Consider the following 17,219-nt stretch of genomic DNA (forward strand, 5'->3'; position numbering starts at 1 on the left):
AAATTATCAGCAGCTTGTTCCTGTATAATTCAGATTTCCTCCTAGATATGATTTCTTGTAATTATAACAATTACAGTAATTTCACGATTACAAGCTGCACGGACTATAAGCCACATCTCTGGGTGTTGGCAAACATTTCATTCTTTGTCCGTACACAGACCGCACCCAATTATAAACCACTCTGTCATTCACAGCGAGGACCCGTGTGCAACAAAGTTGCCAAATAGTAACAGAATCACGGGATGGCGGGGTTTACTGGCTCGGCTCGGGCCATGAGGGCTCCAGGCTGCTGACGGGGCCAGGTGGCCCAGCTCGGTGCTGCCGCTCGGCAGAGCAGCTCGGGGCCGGCTGCCGTCACCGCTGGGCTCGCTCGCCCCGGCCTGGCGCTACACCGCGGTGGCAGGGGGGCACAGAGCCCGCCGGCACCTGCGGCGGTGGTGGGAGGCGGGGATGGAGCCCACTGGCCCTGTGGCGGTAGCAGGCGGGGACGGAAGCCCCCTGCCTCCCCCTGGGTCGCAGGGCCAGCAGGAGGGAGCACCCCCGCCTCTCCCGGGCTGCGGGGCCAGCAGGAGGGAACTCCCCTGCCTCTCCCCACGCTGTGCTGCCGGCATGGAGCCCGGCTCCACCCTCCGTGCAACACAATAACCAATTTGTAACAATCGCGTAAATACCGGGTTTTACTGGTAGGTGCTCGACTTGGCAGTTTGCACTGACTCAGTTTGCACTTCCGGGGTTGAAAATGTCAGAGAATTATTCACATATAAGCCGCTCCTGAGTGTAAGCCGCATTTCCAGTGTGGGAGCAAAATTTTGGTCGAAACAGTGTGGCTTGTAATCGTGAAATTACTGTACTTATTGTTATTATTGCACACCTGTGAGTTGGAATTTTCATGATCTTAAATCTGTTTAATTTTTTGCTTTTCTGACTCACTGTACCACACTTCAATCATTTTCATATGGACAAGTTTTTCTACAAACAGCAACACTGGAAAATATAGTTAATATTAGAGTAATTTCTATGAAAATGACCTTTAGCTAATGCTAACAGAAGTTCTGAGTAACTCTTCCCTTCTCCTCCCATGTCCTGACGTTGGCTGCCAATCTGGAAGTCCTCACCTGTTGGACCATTATCAAGTCTGTTGTTTATGTATGTGACTTCTGTTTCTTTTACATGCTCACTAGGATCTTTGTCATGCTGTGGAAAAACTGAGCAGCCCTCTGGCCTCTCTCTCGGCCAGTGTCCGAAAGGTGGCCAACAAGGAAAAAGCTGCTCAAGAGGTCACAGCATTACAGCAGAAATATGAACAAGTGCTGGAAAGTGCAAAGGAGAAACAGAGCTTATTAGAGAATCTTCTGGCTCAGTGGCAGAAGTGAGTAAACTCCCACATCTGTTGTGATGGACACAGAGACCTTCCTGGGCTCGGTGTGTGAGACTGAGAGGGTGGCTTGGTAACTCTGGGTTGTGGTTTTGCTAGGCAGGAGAAAGAGCTGTCTGCCTTCCTGGCCTGGTTGGAGGGGTGTGAAGCTGCAGGCAGGCCTTCAGAGCAGTATGTTTCTGCTGACAGAATTAAGCTGGAAGGTGAACTGCAAGCACTGCAGGTATGTTTAAACTGAAATCTCGTCCTCCTGCATTTCCTGGTGTATTTCTGTGTCTTCTAAAGAAAGGGATTGCTCAATTGTAGTCTGACAAGTCAATTGATTCTGGGCTTTGCAAATCTCCTAGGAGGTACTACATTATTGCTTGCTATTTCTCAATGACTTTGCTATTACTTTTAATGCTAAAGAGAAAGATGCCTTGGTATATCCTATTATCTGTCTAGGAAGGACATTGTTCTGTTTCCTAGAAGATTCTTTCTAGAGAAATTCCTTTATTAGGCAATACTTCTTTTCTTTTTTTCCGCATGTGAGAAGAGGTTCTCAGATGAAAAAATGCTCGAAGATTTTGAAATCACAGTGGAAGTCTCCTTTCTGAGTTATTTTTTTTTAAACACAAAACTTTCATCCTATTCTAAAGTATGCCTTCCCTTTGAATTTTTGCCATTTGTTTTAGATTGTCATGGAGCAGTTGGCCAAACGTAACATCTTTTATACCTTCCTTGAAGCCAAGTAGTCCAAGTTTCAGTTTCAAATATTACTGAAGAAAGGGAAAATTAATTAAAGGGTTGGGGCTTTTTTGTTCTTCTTGTTGTTGTTGTTGAGTGTGATTTTGTTTGGAGATTAGTTTGCTATTTGGTTGCTTGTTATTTGGATTTTTGTTTGTTTTTTGGTTTGTGGGTTTTGTTTGTTTTTTTTTATTTTACTTTGGTTTTGGGTTTGGATGTTTTTAATATTATGCGTTGTTTGGGCCAGTTTGCAACATTTCCTCACAATTCTCTTGCTGAACACAAAATCTGTTGCAAATTTTAGCCGCTGCCATCATACAATAGAGCTTTATGGAAATGTCACGCTTTGTCCTAAAGGAGAGAAAAATACCAACTTTGATGAATCCCTACTGAATTTAGCTGTCTGAGAGGTGTTGAGTACCTGCTTGTTTTTGTTATTTTGCATAATGTGGTGCCATGCTTAACCTAAAAGTTTTTCATTCCGCTGTTATCCCAGGATTTACGAGCAGATATTGAGTCCCATACTTCAGTCTATGAGAGTCTTTTGCAGTTAAATGAGTCGCTATTTCCAACAGCTTCAAAACAGTGTGTGAAAACAATAAAAGAAAAATTTGAAGAGCTGGATGAAAGGTGGAAAGCTTTACCACAAGTTGTTGATAAAAGGTTTGTGCTTCAGAGTGTTTTTTACATGTTAGAGAAACCAACATGCAGATGAGGAAGCCCAATCCCAAACCATATTTTTTACAGTATTACCATTAGGAAGAAACTAAAGGTTTTAGACGAATATCAATCCCTGAACTCCCAGGAATGGGGTGTGGAGAATCCCATGTTTATGTTTATGATGCCATCTTTTTGACATACATTCCCCTATTTTTTTGGTAGAAGAATCTGTTTGAAGGAGTGTGGGGCAGGAAAGAAATGTTGCATTTCCTCAGTTACAGTTTCCCAAGTAAATTCTGAAATCTCTAATAATCTCTTCTTGATTGTTTCAGTTATATGCTTTATCTTGTGCAAAGCCACACTACTGTATTTTTAAACTCACTTTGAATTTCTAATTTGCCATAAATACTATAAATGCTCAGTTGTTAGGCTGCTGGCTCACGTTAAGCTCAGAAAAACTGTCTCCTTTATTTCAAACTGTGTGTTACCATACATTTAGATTTCAGTTCTTTCCATGATGAGCACATATATTTTACTATTGTAATGTAGCTTAAATAATAGGTCCTGGTCAATGCCATAATTTTCTAGGTGCTTTGTCAGTATGATTGTTTTACAATATAACCATCTTCTATATGTTTAAAATTAGATAGAGAAATTTCTAATGGAAATGGAAGGTAAATTACAAGGTCTTTCTTAAGGTCAAAGTTTAGACTTAGTACTTGGGTAATTAATTCTGCTGAGTACTCCTCTGGACACATTTTTCCTTTGAATTGTGTTCATCACATCAGACTTTACCCTTTCTTGTTTCAGTGGAAGTTGAACATCCAATTCCTCACCTCCCGCCTAAATTCATGAGACTCTTACCTTAATTCAGTGTTTCAGATGATAGGCAAGAATTTCTATGACTGAAAATCAAAGTTTAGCTTCCATCAATAACATTGTCTTTGCTGGGAAAACACCCATAAAGAAAATTTGAGGAACCTACCTTGTTTTTTGGGGCACCTCTAACGGTTGATTTAAATTAAAGAGTGGAAACAGGAAAGATTCAAAGGTGTTTTGAAATGTTATGTTATTCCCCAGAATTAAAAAATCAATATGGCAAATGAAAGTAATATTTCCTATTTTCCTAGAATCTGGCATAGATTTTAATGCTGACCAGTCAGCTGTGTGTTTGATTATGGGAAGTGATTAAATTGCATCAGGTGCTTTCATATTTATGTCTGACCTTCTATAGGATCATCTTCCTTCAATCACTTGTTGCTGAGCATGGGCAGTTTGATGAACTCCTGCTCAGGTTTTCAGACTGGATTAAGCAATTTCTTGCTGAACTACAAACCACTTCAGAGATAAACACAGCTGATCAACAAGTAGCTGCATCTCACAATAAGGTAAAAAACTTTTGGATTTAAATATTAAAGATGGAGAAATTGTACAGTGTATTTGGCTAAATACTCATCTAAAACTGGAAAGTAATTTATTTGCTTGAAATCCAATATGCTGTTGCAGTCACATACAGACTTCTGTTATTTGACAATTTTAAAGCAAAATTGTAACACTGAACTATTCCTACTGAAAACCTCTCAGTAGGTCTTGTTTCATTTGTAAGTTTAGTGCTAAAATATTTCCTGAGCTCTTGATTTGAAGAAGAAACTCAGTCCTATTTTTTCTTTCCCATAGAACCACTCAATGGAAGTTGAAAGTAGGAAACAGGAGTTACAAAGTCTAAAAGAGCACGTAGAGAAATTGGGTTCTTTCAGCAGCCCAGAGGACCAGCAGACATTGCAGGGAAAGACTGAAGATTGCTTTCAGATCTTCCAGGAGGCAAGTCAAATAACTAACCAAAGACGGAATGCCCTGGATCAGTTGCAAGTATTCCTGGAGCTCCATAGTGCTGCGTCAGGAGTGCTCCACCAACTGAGGCAGACAGTGGAGAAAACAGGAAATATGGATAAGGCTAAATCAGAGTTACTGGAGAGGGAATTAAATGGTGCTATTAAGGATCTCAACAAGTTGGAATCTGATGCTGTGAGTTTGGATGGTTCCCTTGCTAAGGCTCAATATCATCTGAAGCACAGCATTTCTGGGCAGAGGACCTCCTGCAGGGCTATGGTGGATAACCTGGGTGTGGAACTGGAGGCAGTTCAAAACCTACTGGGAACCAAACAAAGCGAGGCAGAAGCTCTTGGAGCCTTGCAAAGATCTTTCATGGAGCGTAAAGAGCAGTTACTGAAGAGCATTGAGGATACTGAGGAAAGGACTGACAAGGAGGGTCTGAAGGAGACAACCCTACAAGCCCTCCAGCAAAGGTAAAAACATTGACACTTTCACGCTTGATTGCAATCTCTAGACATTTTATGATTCACTGGTGGCACGTGTGTGTTTTCGACATGGGTATTTCATTTCTTGCCAAACATACATATCCACTTAATGAAATTTTGTAAGTAAGTGAGCTATTTAAATGCACAAAACATTAAGGAAGTCCTGCTAATCTTTTATATTGAAAGAACAGTCATGAAAGTCTACTTCTTAAAATTATATTTTGTCCAAATGAATCTAAGATCCAAACAGCAATTAGAAATCCCATATAACATAACTACCTTGGAGAACTGAAGATTGTACATGGGATGATGGAATTAAAGACACTTTTTGTATTCAAGTATTAATCTAAATATCTGAGTATATTTCCAGGTAACTGTTTGAGGGGGAGGTACATATATATATATATATATATAATTTTATAGCAGTATAATATATCGGGAAAACCACATTCTGAGCACAGTTATAGCAGGAAAAAATGCTCAAATTCTTATATTGTAGAAATATTGGAAAAAGGGAGTTTTATGCACAGTAACTCTAAGAACAACTGTTTCATTCTTTCTTTCTTTCTCCTCTCTCTTACAAAAAAAAATAAAAGAATGAGTAAATTTGAAACCAGTCTTTTAACTTGCAGATTGAGGATCTTTAACCAGTTAGATGAAGAATTGAATTCTCACCAGCATGAACTCCAGTGGCTCATGGACAAGGCAAAACAAATAGCCCAAAAAGATATCACACTTGCTCCTGAGACTGACAAAGAGATCAATCGTTTAGAATCTCTGTGGAAGGATACCAAGAAAGCTGTACTTGAAAAGTAAGTAGTTCCTAGCTTAAGATAAGAAAGGAGAAGATCAGGAGGGAGACAGAATTATTTCATGTAATATTTTGCTGTATTAGTTACAGTGAAAAACAGAGCTTTTAGGTTAAGTAGTTACTAGAAGATGAAAACATATTAACAAGAATATTTGTAGCAGTTGTACTTTTAATAAAGCCACAGATAGGTCCTCAGTACAGTATGTGCAATATGACAGGTATACATTTTATTACATACATGCTATATTGCGTGTTATTGTTTTCTGAAAAATAAGAATTCTCCACTAGATTTTCACTATTGTTCTTCTTGTGGTCTTTCTAGCACGGATTTTCATTGGTTATGTGTTTCTGACAGTTCTACGTTCAGTGGTCCTAAATAATTTTTAAATTTAAGTATTTCTGTCTCCCCAAGGAAGCAGGTTTATAATAATCATTGGTGTGTAATCAGTTAGTGTTAATATATGACATGTGATCAGATAATCAGTTTTATCAATGAAAGTTGATAACAAAAGAAGCTAAAGAAATTAGGGAAAATTCTATCATAGTGTTTTCTTTGTCTTAACTGCCTCACGGTCATCTTCAAAGAAAACTAGCAGTGCTTTCTCCCTCATACAGACACAATTTTAGTCCCTCCTGAACCTGTTTATTTTGGAGAGCTCTTTGGAGCATTCAGAGAAGAATCAGCTCCTAAAACACTTGCTCCTCTTTTTTTGACAATGTTGTGTTTCCCAAACTCCTTTCATTGAAAAACATTGTTTTATAAATAAACATTGCATATATCTAAAGTATCAGTTCTACTTCTCTCTCTTCAATATAAACACCAGGAATGGATGGAATAGGTCTTTTTTCTCTGTCCATTGCCTGACCATAAATGAGCTTTCCTAGAAGGAGGGTGGGAAAAAAATTAGACTTGTTTTTAGCGGAAGGCTAATTTATTTTCAGTAGAAGGGAGATAAGTTGAATATCACATTTTAGTCCCAAAAGCATGCATCTGACAATTGGAGAACAAAATAGACTGAGCTTAGTATGCATTTCTTTAGTCTTTATTTCTGCTTCTTTTTGCCCAAAAAACAATCCATGCTAAGGAAACAAGTTGGTTTTTTTTTTAAATGAACTGTGAGTGGCACAACTATTGTAATGTGGTTTTCAGTCAAAAAGATGCTAAAGTTAGGAACTGAGAAGCTTGAATTCCAGTTTCAGTCTTTCTTTTGCTGAAATCAGTTGCTTTAGTATCTGATATATATGAGATGGCAATTCACATTCATGTCTCTTTAGTAAGGTGTTTTGTGATGGATTAACAGTGATTTCTAAACCCAAAATATTCATATTTCCTTGGCTGCCCAATTCGTGTTTAGCACGGTATCCCAGTTTTCCCAGGTGAATTGCTATGTCATGTTCTTTATCCTTCAGAAACATGACAGCAAGTAGTACTAACACAGCTTTTCCATGTTACAGAAAGGAGCAGTCTTGTATTCTGATTGATCTGATGAAGGAATACCAGAGCATGAAGTCAACAGTAATGAAAGTCATAGACAGTGCTAACAGTGCTTCTGTGACCAAATCCATATGGAAGGATCTTGAAGATGTCAGGCGAACATTATCAAAGGTAATGACATTTGAAATTTCCTTTGATGAATTTTAATATTTTTGATTAAATGGACTTTTTTTGTTTTAAAGATGCCCTTGAGCTGTTTTTAAAGCTCCTTGAATTTACTGTCAAATTTTCTCATGCTGATGTTCAGTTTTAATTGTACTGATTATGAAGAGGGAAGAATATAGCCCTTTTTTGCATTTTGGTGAGATCTATTAATCTGTTGTTATTGTAAACACAGATTCTTAATGTATGGAAAGCATAAGTGGAAAATATTGGAAAGCTCTTTATATAAAATATAAATATAGAATATGTTCCTATCATTGTATGAAAGGATAGTTTTAGTCAACATATTTCAATATTTCTCTATATTGGGTAAATTTTGGAATAGATAAAAGACCACAAAAGAATATGAATTGCACATTTTACAGATGTGTGTAATTTTTATGTCTGTCTCTACCTAAGAGGTCTTCTGCCACAGTGTATAATGTTGATACTAGCCATGAAGCAGAGATAAGGTATTTGGATCCCTATATTGTAGTAATTTCACTGGATTGTATTTCAAAAATACCGAATTCTGCTGTCCATCAGCCTGCCAGGACAAACAGTTCCGAATTAAATTCTTTCTGTTTCTTTGGAGGGTAATTGAGCCCTGGATTCAAAAATCTTTCAGTCAGACCTATATAAATGTTATTCTAAACTGTGCGTATTTATGGCCTCTTTCTAATAGATATCTTAAAAGAAAAAAAAAAAAAGCCAGAACAGAGCTCACCAGCCTAAGAGGAAGGAGAAGTTTGAGTGCAATAAATGTTTTGGCCATCCTGCATACAGATTAGTGGCTTATTGTTAGTACTGCTCTCTAGTACTTACTGTAGAAAAAAGCAGATTCTTACTGTGATCCGTTCTCAGCATCTTACCTTTTCATTGACAATGTTGTAAAGATTTCCCTATGCCCATGTTTGCAAACTTAGTAGCCCTGAAGATTTTGTCTAGCTCCTTTCAGAACACATCTGTTCTTGTGTTTTCCAAAATGTCTAGTAGTGATGGGGTTTTTAATCCTAAATTTTATTTGCAACACCCTCTGTTTACTTTGCTCTAGCTCCTGAAGTAATTATTCAATGATGAAGACAGGAAAGGCTTTTTTTTTAATTTAAAAAAAGAAATTTCCTTAATTTACTTAAGTCCAGAAAATATCTGGTTACCAAGGGGCAGAAATTCAAAATTTGTTACTGCCAGTTGTATGCTTTATTTATGAGAACAATCATCCTATATGATTATACAAATCAGAAAACCATGTCACTTGCTTTGTATTTTGTGGAGTAGTTAAATGTTAGATGTGAGAATTAACAAATTCATAACACAGGGCTAGGGATGGGTACCTGGAGAACTGGATTTTTCTTTCTTTCTTTAAGGCTTCCCTAAAAAAGCAAATGTTTATGTCCACAGCATGAATCTACCAAGAATGATCTGAGTGATAAACAAAAAGACCTGGATACTTTCACTAATAAAGGAAAACATTTGTTAGCAGAACTGAAAAGAGTGCATAACTGTGACTCCTCTGCGCTGAAAACAGATATGAACTCCACGGTGGACAAATGGCTAGATGTAAGAATCTGGTGTTTATTTGCCAAAAACCATTTTTAAGCTTGGCTATGCTTACAATATTTCTATTTTCTTAGGATCTAAGAGTGCAATTGTTTAGTAAAATTTACTTTGAAGTATAACTCCAAGTCTTAAAGGGATTTGGTGTCCACTGTATCCACAAAGTTGTGACATCAGTTTGAGAGATTTTAAATGATGTCTTACAGCAGAGTATGAATGCTGCTACTGTAAATTTGTTTACTGTGCAGTTCCAAGCATGAATTTGGGTTGGATTCACACCTAATGCATCCCAACAATACTTACAATTCCTACATTAATATAAGAAGGTTAAATGAAGGTATTTTTTTTTTAAATAAAGTTTACTTGACCATAAAAGTCTTTCCCAGTAAAAAATATACAAATATTTGCAAAGAGACACATAAAATTTGTGTTCGTTTTATGATCTGGGTAATTAAATTGAAATTAGAATTCAGAAATTAGAACTAAATCTAAGAAAATTATTTTACCAAGGCTTACTAATTATTTTGATGCATTTGTCTCGTAACTGTCTGCAAAATAGAGAAGTCTAAATTTAATTTGTGTATGATATTGATATGTTCTTCTTTCCTAAAAGGTGTCTGAGAGAATTGATGATAACATTGACCGACTGAGTGTAAGCGTGTCTCTATGGGATGACATCCTGAAAACTGGAGATGAATTAGATGGATGGTGTAATAAGTGCATTTCTCAACTGAATGAAGGCATCAACAACTTCAGTAACAGTCAGAGAATGGAGGTCCTCCTGAAAGATTTCCAGGTTCTTACCCTCAAATCAGCAATAAAAATGTGGATCAAAATGTCAAGTGATGTCCAGCACAGAGAGAAGGCTGTGCTGTTGCAGACTTATTTGTCTTCTGTTCAAGTTGTGGCACCCTAAGCCAATAGCTAGCTGAAAGCATTCATGTCCTTTATTTGAAGGTGTTAACTTCTGATAGAAACAAGAATGGCCCGTCTTACTAAATATAAGCTCCATAGTTATTTTGGCTCCTGCGATTTTTGGTTCTAGACTAAATTCTGTAAGAGTAAAAACCAATGGAAATTTTAGACAACTTCAGCTAAGTTTAGCAAAAAAATGAGTAGTTTCTAAAACTCATCCAAGAAAGCAGGTTCTCCAGACAATCAAAGAGATTTACTAGAAAGCAAGTTTTAATGTCTCGTTCTGACAATTTCAGTTAGCTTATGACTTTTTTTTTTTTTTTTCTGGATAATGTTAAATTCTTTTAGAAATCTAACCAGTGTTCAGGATGCATTCTGTCTCTATTGGCTTAAAATACACATCAGATCAATCATAGATTGAGCCATATTCTACTTCATTTGAAATAAATTATATCCTTAAGAAGATGCACAGTGAACATATTCAAGTATTATGGTAGAATATAAACGCTGGTAAATCAGTATTTTGCTCAAGGTTAAGCTTTATCAAATGCCTTATGTAGCAGTCTGACCACCTGAATTCATTGCTGTTAAAACAAATTTGGAGTCAGACTACCCAAACCACAGGTGTACTTGATATGCAGGAGGGCCAGAACAGCAGATGGGATCACTGTGTGCACATTTACATTCACAGAATGCATAATACCTTTTTTTTTTTTTTCCGCTTTGTTTTGGAAAGGCAAGAGGAAAAACAGTTCAGGTTCAGCAGGGTCCTGCCCTTTCAGCAATAGATGAGCATGGACAGCAACAATGAGTTTATCTCTTCTGTGGCCCAAATCAGTAGTCACTTTCTTGACTGACCACCTAATATTATACCCTCCCTATCACAAAATAACCCTTAACTATTCTTCTGGGCATTCAAGGCAGATGTTAAATTTGGCAATTTAATCCTTCAATCCACTGTCAAATCTTTTAATTGGAATGACCTGTTTGAAATTTTTAGAAAAGAAAATTAGGGCAATAGGATACTGATACTTCAGAATTCCAAATTATGAATTTTTTTGCTTTCAGTTTGAAACAACATTTTTAATAAGTAATTTTTTAATAACTTGAATCTATAAATACAAGTCCAGATATATTCATGTATCTATATCAGCATTTTTTAGTCCCTCTTAAGGTTAAAATCTATTTCTCTAACTTTTTATCAAGACCTCACTTGCTTATAATAAAAATCAGAAACCACATGTAATAAACTCTGTATGTCTTTAAGTGGAATCGAACACCCCCAGTAGATACTTCCAGTCAAATAAACAATGACATTTTCATCTTTATTTGCTCAGTTTCAACAACAAAAAAAGCTTTTAGATTATTTTAAATGCTAAGAATTTGTATGATTATTTTAAAGGAGGGGAAAATTTCTCTGAACTGACCCTAATAAGGAAAAAGAGATGGAGATTTTTACAGCATAAAATTAGTACAACAGTCTTTTTCCTCTGATTGCTAAACTGCATTTACATTTTCTTTTAATTTTTAAACTGATAGAGCATCCTTTTGAAATTCTTCTTCTAACTTCCTGAAACTTTGACCACATCTCTTTTACAGTCTGAAGTCAAGAATAAAGAACTGAAGTTGGAGCAACTTAGTTCCAAAATTTCAGAACTCAAAGAACTGACCCATAGTCAGGAGCCTCCTGCAGATCTCCAGGTAAAATAAGGACATTTGTAACCACAGATTGTTCTCAAATAACTAAGAAAATATTTCTTCTGCAATTTTTGTCTTTCCTACACAGTCTTTTTCTTTCAAGATGACAGATGCAGCATTTTTATTTATTTGTAGTGTAGCTATTCTTTGTATATCCTTCTCTAGTAACCCTGGGGTTTTTTTGTATAAATGGTATGTCATAAAGTAAATGAACATTAGGGTTGTAGAAGTATTTTTTAATAAATCAAAATAGAATAGTTATAATGTAGGTGATGAGAAATGAGACTGCAGATATTCTCTACTGCTGCACAACATTAAGCCACATCACATGTGAACACATGCACAGTTTGTTTGCTGGAAAGGATTATAAGGCAGTAAAATATGTTCATTTGCATTGTTAACCAAAAAGTATTCTTTAGTGGACTAGAATAAGGGCCTTGAACTAGGTCTTACAAGAAAAATATAAAACAATGAGCACAAAGGTGAGCTGTTGAACTTTTGGAATTCAACTTTTTGTTGAATTTCTGACTAGTGTCAGAAATTTAAAAAAAGTAATCTGTCTTCTGCAATTTCCACGGGCAGGGATATATCTTGGTATAGGTCAGGTTTTAGTGGTAGTTAATATAATACTCAAGCCCTGGGAGGTAGTGGAGTCTTCCTCTCTGGAGAACAAAAGAACCCACCTGGATGCGTTTCTATGCCATCTGCTGTAGGTGACCCTGCCTTGGCAGGGAGCTTGGACTGAGCAAACTACAGAGGTGCCTTCTAACCCAAAGGATTCTGTGAATCTGATTTATATATAGTACCATGTTAAGAGATTCTATTTACTTCTATTAGTGATATGTGCTCAGCTAGCAATTACCATAATTGTGCATATTCCTGTCTTTGAACAGCTTAGGGAGCAAGATTCTAACTTATTTTTTTAATGTCTTCAATTTTCACCTGCCTTACATTGAGATACTTTAAGCCTCAGTACTCTTAAGGCTCACTCCCAAATTGATATTTCTTTTTATCGAACTATTTAAGTGCAGGTCATGCTCAGTTTACATGGCAAATTAGTAAAGGGAAAATATCAACTGTTTAATTTTTCAGAAATCAATAATAACTGCAATAGTTTGCAGTCTGGCTTTTTTTAAGTTAGTATGCCTTCTTTGGATTGTTGTACATCTAAGACTGAATCCTGAATGGTTGTCATTTTGTAGGTATGTATCTCCAGTTAACGCTGTAAAGACAGCAAAATTATCATTGTCTGCCATGTTCCTGCCTTCCATTTTGCCAATCAGCATTTACCTTAATAAACATTTTTGTTATTAAATGCCTTAATACATAACACTTTGGCTTTAGTTTATAGAATCAGATGTGAAACAGAAGCTGGAACATGCCAAAGAATTATCAGAGACAGCAAAAGAGATGCTGAAAGATTTCAGTACTCAGAAGATGCACTTGCAGAAACTGGTTGGTCAGATGACAGACTGGCTAACTGAAGTGGAAGAGACACTGTTAAGCTGTGCACGTAACCTGGATCCTGAAGCTCTAAATAAACTAAAGGTCAGTGCTGAAGAAAATTAATATACTTTTCCTTGTGCATTTATCTTTGGGGATTTTTCTTTTCTGAGCTTTATACTTAATTTTCGTTTGATAAAAAAAGCATGTCTCCTGCAGATCTGCTAGAGTATTAGCAAATAATAGAGTGATAATTTTTAGGGAGTTGCACCAATAAACAAAACGTCTGATTGATTAACTTCATACAAACCTTTTAGAAAATTTTAATGAATAGTATGGTCTTTGTTGTGGCAAGAACTGGTTTTGTTACACTGAACTCCTTGGTCATTACTCCAGCATGTTTGCAGGTGCATTGAATCCCTTGCAATGAACTCATAGCACATTACAGTAAAATACACTGGTCCAAATTCCATTTTAACACAAACTTCTACTTAAGAGGTTCTCCTCAGTCATCCTATATAGCAGTTCTTTTTTCTACATCCAAATGCTCTCCTGACTGGATGCAATTATGCACATCATGACATGACATACCACATTTAATTGTGAACACAGTTGATATTGATATACTAGCCAATTCCCATTTAATTTTCAGAAAATGTATCACATAATTTGTATGTAAAGTCCCTCTCATTTAGCAGTCCTGACAAATACTAGTGTCATACTGCATCCCACATGTACCTTCAGACTCTGCTGAAAAGATCTATTTCTATTCAATATGCCTTGAAATCTATTTATTTCTAACAGAGTAATAAATCATGAGAAAGAACACTTTTCACATTTCTACAATAGCTCTTTAGTGTCAAGGTTTCATCTCACTTGGAAAATTCAGGAAACATGATCCAGTGCCTCTTCCCTTCATTGTGTCTGGGATGACTTATAGAGCACAGGAGGAAAAAATGGCAGGAGTAGGAATGCTTGAGAAAAAGACAGTTATTTTGTTTCTTTATACATATTGTATTTATGTTGTAACTTCCTTTTCAGGAAACACAAAAGGACCTTCAACTTCAGCAAAGCAGCATTGACTCAACACAGGAGGCCCTCAACAGCCTCTGTCGCAAATACCATTCGGTAGAGCTGGAAACTCTTGGTGGCACTGTCACTTTGTTAATAAAGAAGTATGAAGCTGTGAATCTGCTGTGTTCCAGAACACAGGCCAGGATGCAGGAGTCCTTGGAAAAACATTTCCTCTGTGAGTCCTCAGGCTGGTTAATAGGAGTGAGCCCTTAGCCCGCGGCCGTGAGTCATTCTGCAGCCTGCCAGAGTTTCCAGTGACGTCACTTGCAATTACTACTTTGTTTTTGTGTGGAGCCTCTCAACAAGCCCTGTTGCCAAATGTTCATTGGATAGCTGCTATGAAACAAAGCATGTTACATAAACAGAATTCAACTCTAATCCTGTAATATGCGTGAAAATGCACCTTTCCTCTTTATTAGTATTCACCTCTATTGCATAAATACACTTAGTTTATTTGCAATAAAGAGAGGTATATAACCAAATGGAGGTGTTTATAATGTAAAAGTACCCATCTCAAGTCTTTCCGGGGCTCCCTGGATAGTCAGTGGAGAAAAGTAAACAACTTTTAATCTTATTTACTAAGATACTGATTTAGATTTTATCTAGCATGAAATTGGGGGGTATCATAAACTGAAATTGATTGTCAAGGGCAGCCTAGTAAGACTGTTCAAACTTGGATGTTTACAGTGGTAACATCTAGTTTCTTGTGAAATTAATCTTACTCTCAAGATTATTGAAGATAATTAGACTTATTCTGTTAGCTTTTACATGCTGTTATGGAAGGATAAAGAATTGTTTAAAACAACTGTATAATATGATGGATGATGCTGTATCTAAAAATAAAAATCTCTTTTCTATACTTTTTTTATTAAATAAGACTCTATGCAAGAATTCCAGGAATGGTTTTCTGGTGTGAAGGCTGCAGTAAAAGAATCATCTGACAGGTCTGGGGACAGCAAAGCCATAGAGGCAAAGCTACATGACTTGCAGGTATAGTGAACAAATTAATACAATTAGAAATTTAGTATAGGAACCAACTGTATCTCCAAAATAATTTGTAGATACTTACACATTTGTTATTTTTGGTGTAAAAAAGGTAGTATAAGTTTGAGGCAACAGTATGCACTGAAGAGGGAATACAGTGAAAACTGTGGTCCCTGTTCTGAGAGATCAGAATTTAATTTCTGGAAAGTTTATGTGTAACTATACTATCCTTGCTTCTGATTGTTTCTATTTCTTTCTTTCTTTCTTTTCTTTCTTTCTTTCTTTCTTTCTTTCTTTCTTTCTCTCTTTCTTTCTTTCTTTCTTTCTTTCTTTCTTTCTTTCTTTCTTTCTTTCTTTCTTTCTTTCTTTCTTTCTTTCTTTCTTTCTTTCTTTCTTTCTCTTATTTTCCTTTTCCTATTTTTATAACACTTTTAATTATTCAGCATTTCAGATTAATACTGTTTTGTCCAAGATAGTTTGTATATACTTTTGATGAGACATAACATAAGTAGCAGATACCTATTTTAAGCAGTCCTAATTCCTGAAATGTGTAATACCTTCAAAAGATTATTAAACTTCAGAGAAAACCAGGACTACCTTGGGATCAAATAAGAAAACTGAGTGCTGTGAATTGCAGCATCACTTAATAAAATTTTATTGGAACTATCTGCTTAGAAATTTTTTCCATAGCTAAGCATGACTCTAATCTTTTTGGAGAAAGGATACCACTTCTCATAGAAATATTGCTTATCTTTAGTTATCAAATCTCATGTTTTTAAATGTTCTTTAATTCACAGGGTGTGCTAGATTCTATTAGTGAAGGACAAAAAAAATTAGATGCTGCCTGCAAGGAAGGAGAAAGTTTATATGGTTGTTTATCCAAACCAGTTGTGAGCCATATTCAGGAGCAAATAGCAAAGTCTAACCAGAACTTCCAGGAGTTTCTCAACCAGTGTCTGAATGACAAGAAGGCCCTGGAAGCTTGTGCCTCACACCTGGGAAAGTGAGTAATACCAGTAGTCACAAATAGACTGCATGAAATGGTCTGGCTTCCAAAATGCAGGGCAAAATACAAAATTGTTTCCAGTTTCACTAGTCCTGTTTACTTTATGCTTTGGAAATATTTAAGAGAAATTGAAGTTCTCTCATAAAAACAAATCAACAGGTCTTGCTCCAAGGGCATTGATTTGGTTAAAGGATGATAATTCAGGGTCATATATGCGGAAGTTCTGAGCAGCTTATGAAACTGCAAATCAGCAGTTGGGATTCCAGTAATTTAAATGCTATTTTTCTGGACAGAAAATGTGTGATGAAGTTCATTTCTGCCCTGAGGTTTGTAGATAGTACAGTTTTACACAGCATGTCTCTGTTCTATTCCATTCCAAATGGACATATTTTCAAAGGAGGCAAGAAGAAAACACCCTTAAATTACTGCTTAGGGCTTGAATTTTCAGAGTTAAAATATTTTCAGATCTAACTAGATTCAAAACTGTTGCTAACTGAAAGCAATTTTAGTGTGGCAGTAATGGGTAAAACAGCAGGATGAGATGGTGTGCCTGCATGTAAGAAAAAAGTTTACAATCTTGGGGCCAGAACTTCTCTTGCTGAGTTCCCAGCCCGCAAGATTCCAGTTCTCTTCTCTGTAGGAGAAATTGAAAACACAACACTTCAGGTGTTCTACACATAAATGCTGAAAAAAAAGCTCACTTTTACCCATTGTTTGTTCTCAGTTTAAATTGGGTAAGAATTTGAAAAAAGCTTTTTTTGATCTGCTTTTATTGAATCTAGCAATAAATAAAAGTACTGTCACTTTAAATTTTGGAGGCTTCTGGTCTCCCTGTAGTTCCCATGATTTTCCTGAACATTTTTAGAGAGTTGCTGAATATTTTTAGACTAGTAGTCACCATGGAATTATGTTTTATGTGCAACTATTATTCTCGTAGCATGAAATTGTGGATAGTAACTTCTTGTGAATATTAACTGCTTCCAACTTTGCTCCACTAGAGAAGTACTTTTTAAGGG

General features: G+C 36.4%; 1 protein-coding gene across 21 annotated transcripts in view; it reads left to right on the forward strand.

Annotated features, from left to right (window-relative positions):
* The window catches only part of SYNE1 (spectrin repeat containing nuclear envelope protein 1), a 289,881-nt gene that overhangs the window by 112,786 nt on the left and 159,876 nt on the right, over positions 1-17,219 (forward strand). For all 21 annotated transcript variants that reach the window (XM_033056260.2, XM_033056262.2, XM_033056276.2 and 18 more), the window contains 14 exons: positions 1,182-1,369; positions 1,475-1,598; positions 2,598-2,764; positions 3,996-4,149; positions 4,439-5,067; positions 5,712-5,891; positions 7,346-7,496; positions 8,928-9,086; positions 9,697-9,879; positions 11,598-11,699; positions 13,041-13,244; positions 14,181-14,388; positions 15,091-15,203; positions 15,995-16,200. In XM_033056260.2, the coding sequence (XP_032912151.1) occupies positions 1,182-1,369; positions 1,475-1,598; positions 2,598-2,764; positions 3,996-4,149; positions 4,439-5,067; positions 5,712-5,891; positions 7,346-7,496; positions 8,928-9,086; positions 9,697-9,879; positions 11,598-11,699; positions 13,041-13,244; positions 14,181-14,388; positions 15,091-15,203; positions 15,995-16,200 (2,768 nt within the window). The remainder of the gene's footprint in view (positions 1-1,181; positions 1,370-1,474; positions 1,599-2,597; positions 2,765-3,995; positions 4,150-4,438; positions 5,068-5,711; positions 5,892-7,345; positions 7,497-8,927; positions 9,087-9,696; positions 9,880-11,597; positions 11,700-13,040; positions 13,245-14,180; positions 14,389-15,090; positions 15,204-15,994; positions 16,201-17,219) is intronic.

Source organism: Catharus ustulatus, chromosome 3, assembly GCF_009819885.2.
Source record: "Catharus ustulatus isolate bCatUst1 chromosome 3, bCatUst1.pri.v2, whole genome shotgun sequence".
Classification (NCBI taxonomy): Eukaryota; Metazoa; Chordata; class Aves; order Passeriformes; family Turdidae; genus Catharus; species Catharus ustulatus.